A 1,804-nucleotide genomic window follows, 5' to 3' on the forward strand; every position below is an offset into this window, starting at 1 on the left:
AACCCACATATTGATAACAAACATGAAGCATGCATATGTCAGCAACAATTAATTTAAAGTTTTAAAGGTACCAACCTTCAGAGACGTGATTTTCTCTAGTAAGGTAAAGTTTCGATATTTTCCTCACTCTGTGTCTTTTCCTTCTATCACTTACTCCTTCTTGTTACACTACGCCAAAAAGGTTTTTTAACATCGCATCTTAGACAGCGCTTTTAAAAGAAAGCGCTGTCTAAGGTTAAAATAAAAATAAAACACGGAAAATGTTCTAAAAAAATAATGAAAGCGCTGTCTAAGGGGGGGTCTTAGACAGCGCTTTTAGAAAGCGCTGTCTAAGACCCCCCCTTAGACAGCGCTTTTAGAAAGCGCTTTTAAATATAGACCTTAGTCAGCGCTTTTGAGAAAGCGCTGTTTAAAGTCTTTCAATTAAAAAAAAATTACAGTGCTAGAATCGGTCTATATAATAAATATAACTTTAAAGAATAAAGAAGTAAGGATAAAAACAAAATTACAAAATTACACATTTGGAACACTAGGGTTATAATGGAACAGATTTGATTCTACTTGATTGAAGCGCATTCCAGTCATGGCTTCTTCTCAATGCACTCGACGTCTTTTCTCCATCTCTTCCTTCAAATCAGCTCTCAGACCCACCACTAACGCTTCTCCTTCGATTACCCCTCACCGTCGATTCTCACCCTTTATCAGGTAACATCTTTCAACCCCCAAATTTTATTACTTTTTCACTTTTCATTCATACCCAATTCCATTCTTGCAGTTCCAAATTTTACTTTTTGTTTTAGACTAATGCATAGGTAGTTACAATATTTTGTCAAAAAATGTGTAATTAGTTTTAGTTGTTTCTCAATTTCATAACCCTACATGTTTTGGAGATTTGCCCCAATTTCATTTTTTTCTGATGTGAAATTGATGAATTTAACAGAAATTGTGTATACCAGCTTGGGAGTGTGCAATCACTTTTGCCTCTTCACAATACAGTAGCAACTTGTAGAATGGTGTCAAATCTTAGCGTTGATTCAAGGAATTGTCATGATGTTTCACAGGTTACTCTTTCTTGCAACCATCCTGGACCCTAGCCTTTCTTACTACTATCAACTGTGAGTTTTTGTTGCTTTCCTTGTAAAATCAGAGGAAAATTAGGATTTTTGTTGATGGGGTTTTGAGAAGTCATAAAATCAATCCAATAACATGTACACAGTACATGTGATTGGAAGAGAGAAAACAATTATGTTGATTTAGAGATGAGTTTGGAAACCTTGTGTATTATTATGAGTTTAGCCTCAAATCAGATACTGAAATAGAGTTCAATTATTTCATATCATTGGACACCGTATATTTTAATATTTTTGGTGTCTTAATTATTCCAACTGATGACAATGTTCTTCTTATGCTTGAATGACCTCAATATAGAGGTTTTAGTCTCAGTTAATTCCAAAATGCTGTTTTTGAATGGGAAGCATATAGGAGTGTTTCGATGTCAGCTAAATTGACGTTTGTTCGTAGATGCCCCTTCTATTCAAGTACACAATCTTAGTTATTAGCTATTAAATAAAGCAATCAAAAGTAGCAAACACCAAGTGGTTGTTGGCTTGCTAGTTGCTACTCTGTCTTTCCGAGTGTTGTTAAACATCAGTGCCATGGTGAATTGTGGTGACAGATTGTTTGACAACCGTCATGGCCAATTTGAGAAAGATGGCAGTGCCTTAAGGATGCGGATGGTAATTTTGTGGATGCGGAGCTTCCTAAAAAATATGAAAGTTTGATATCGGCTGAAGAATGGGAAGCT

The 1,804-nt window shown here is 35.4% G+C and overlaps 1 protein-coding gene across 1 annotated transcript; it reads left to right on the top strand.

Moving 5' to 3' along the window:
• Window positions 1-513: 513 nt before the first annotated feature.
• On the top strand, window positions 514-1,359 carry LOC127085690 (protein NONRESPONDING TO OXYLIPINS 2, mitochondrial). The gene is made up of 2 exons (XM_051026187.1): window positions 514-705; window positions 941-1,359. Exons 1-2 carry the CDS (start codon window positions 584-586, stop codon window positions 1,092-1,094), a joined length of 276 nt encoding a protein of 91 aa, XP_050882144.1. The 5' UTR covers window positions 514-583; the 3' UTR covers window positions 1,095-1,359.
• Window positions 1,360-1,804: the final 445 nt, after the last annotated feature.

This window comes from Lathyrus oleraceus, chromosome 5 (genome assembly GCF_024323335.1).
Source record: "Lathyrus oleraceus cultivar Zhongwan6 chromosome 5, CAAS_Psat_ZW6_1.0, whole genome shotgun sequence".
NCBI classification, from domain to species: Eukaryota; Viridiplantae; Streptophyta; class Magnoliopsida; order Fabales; family Fabaceae; genus Lathyrus; species Lathyrus oleraceus.

Bases quoted from the DNA above. Each gene is read 5' to 3' on its own strand.
- LOC127085690 (XM_051026187.1), top strand. From the start codon at position 584: ATGGCTTCTTCTCAATGCACTCGACGTCTTTTCTCCATCTCTTCCTTC. The intron at 706-940 runs GTAACATCTTTC...TGAATTTAACAG, and splicing joins CGATTCTCACCCTTTATCAG to AAATTGTGTATACCAGCTTG.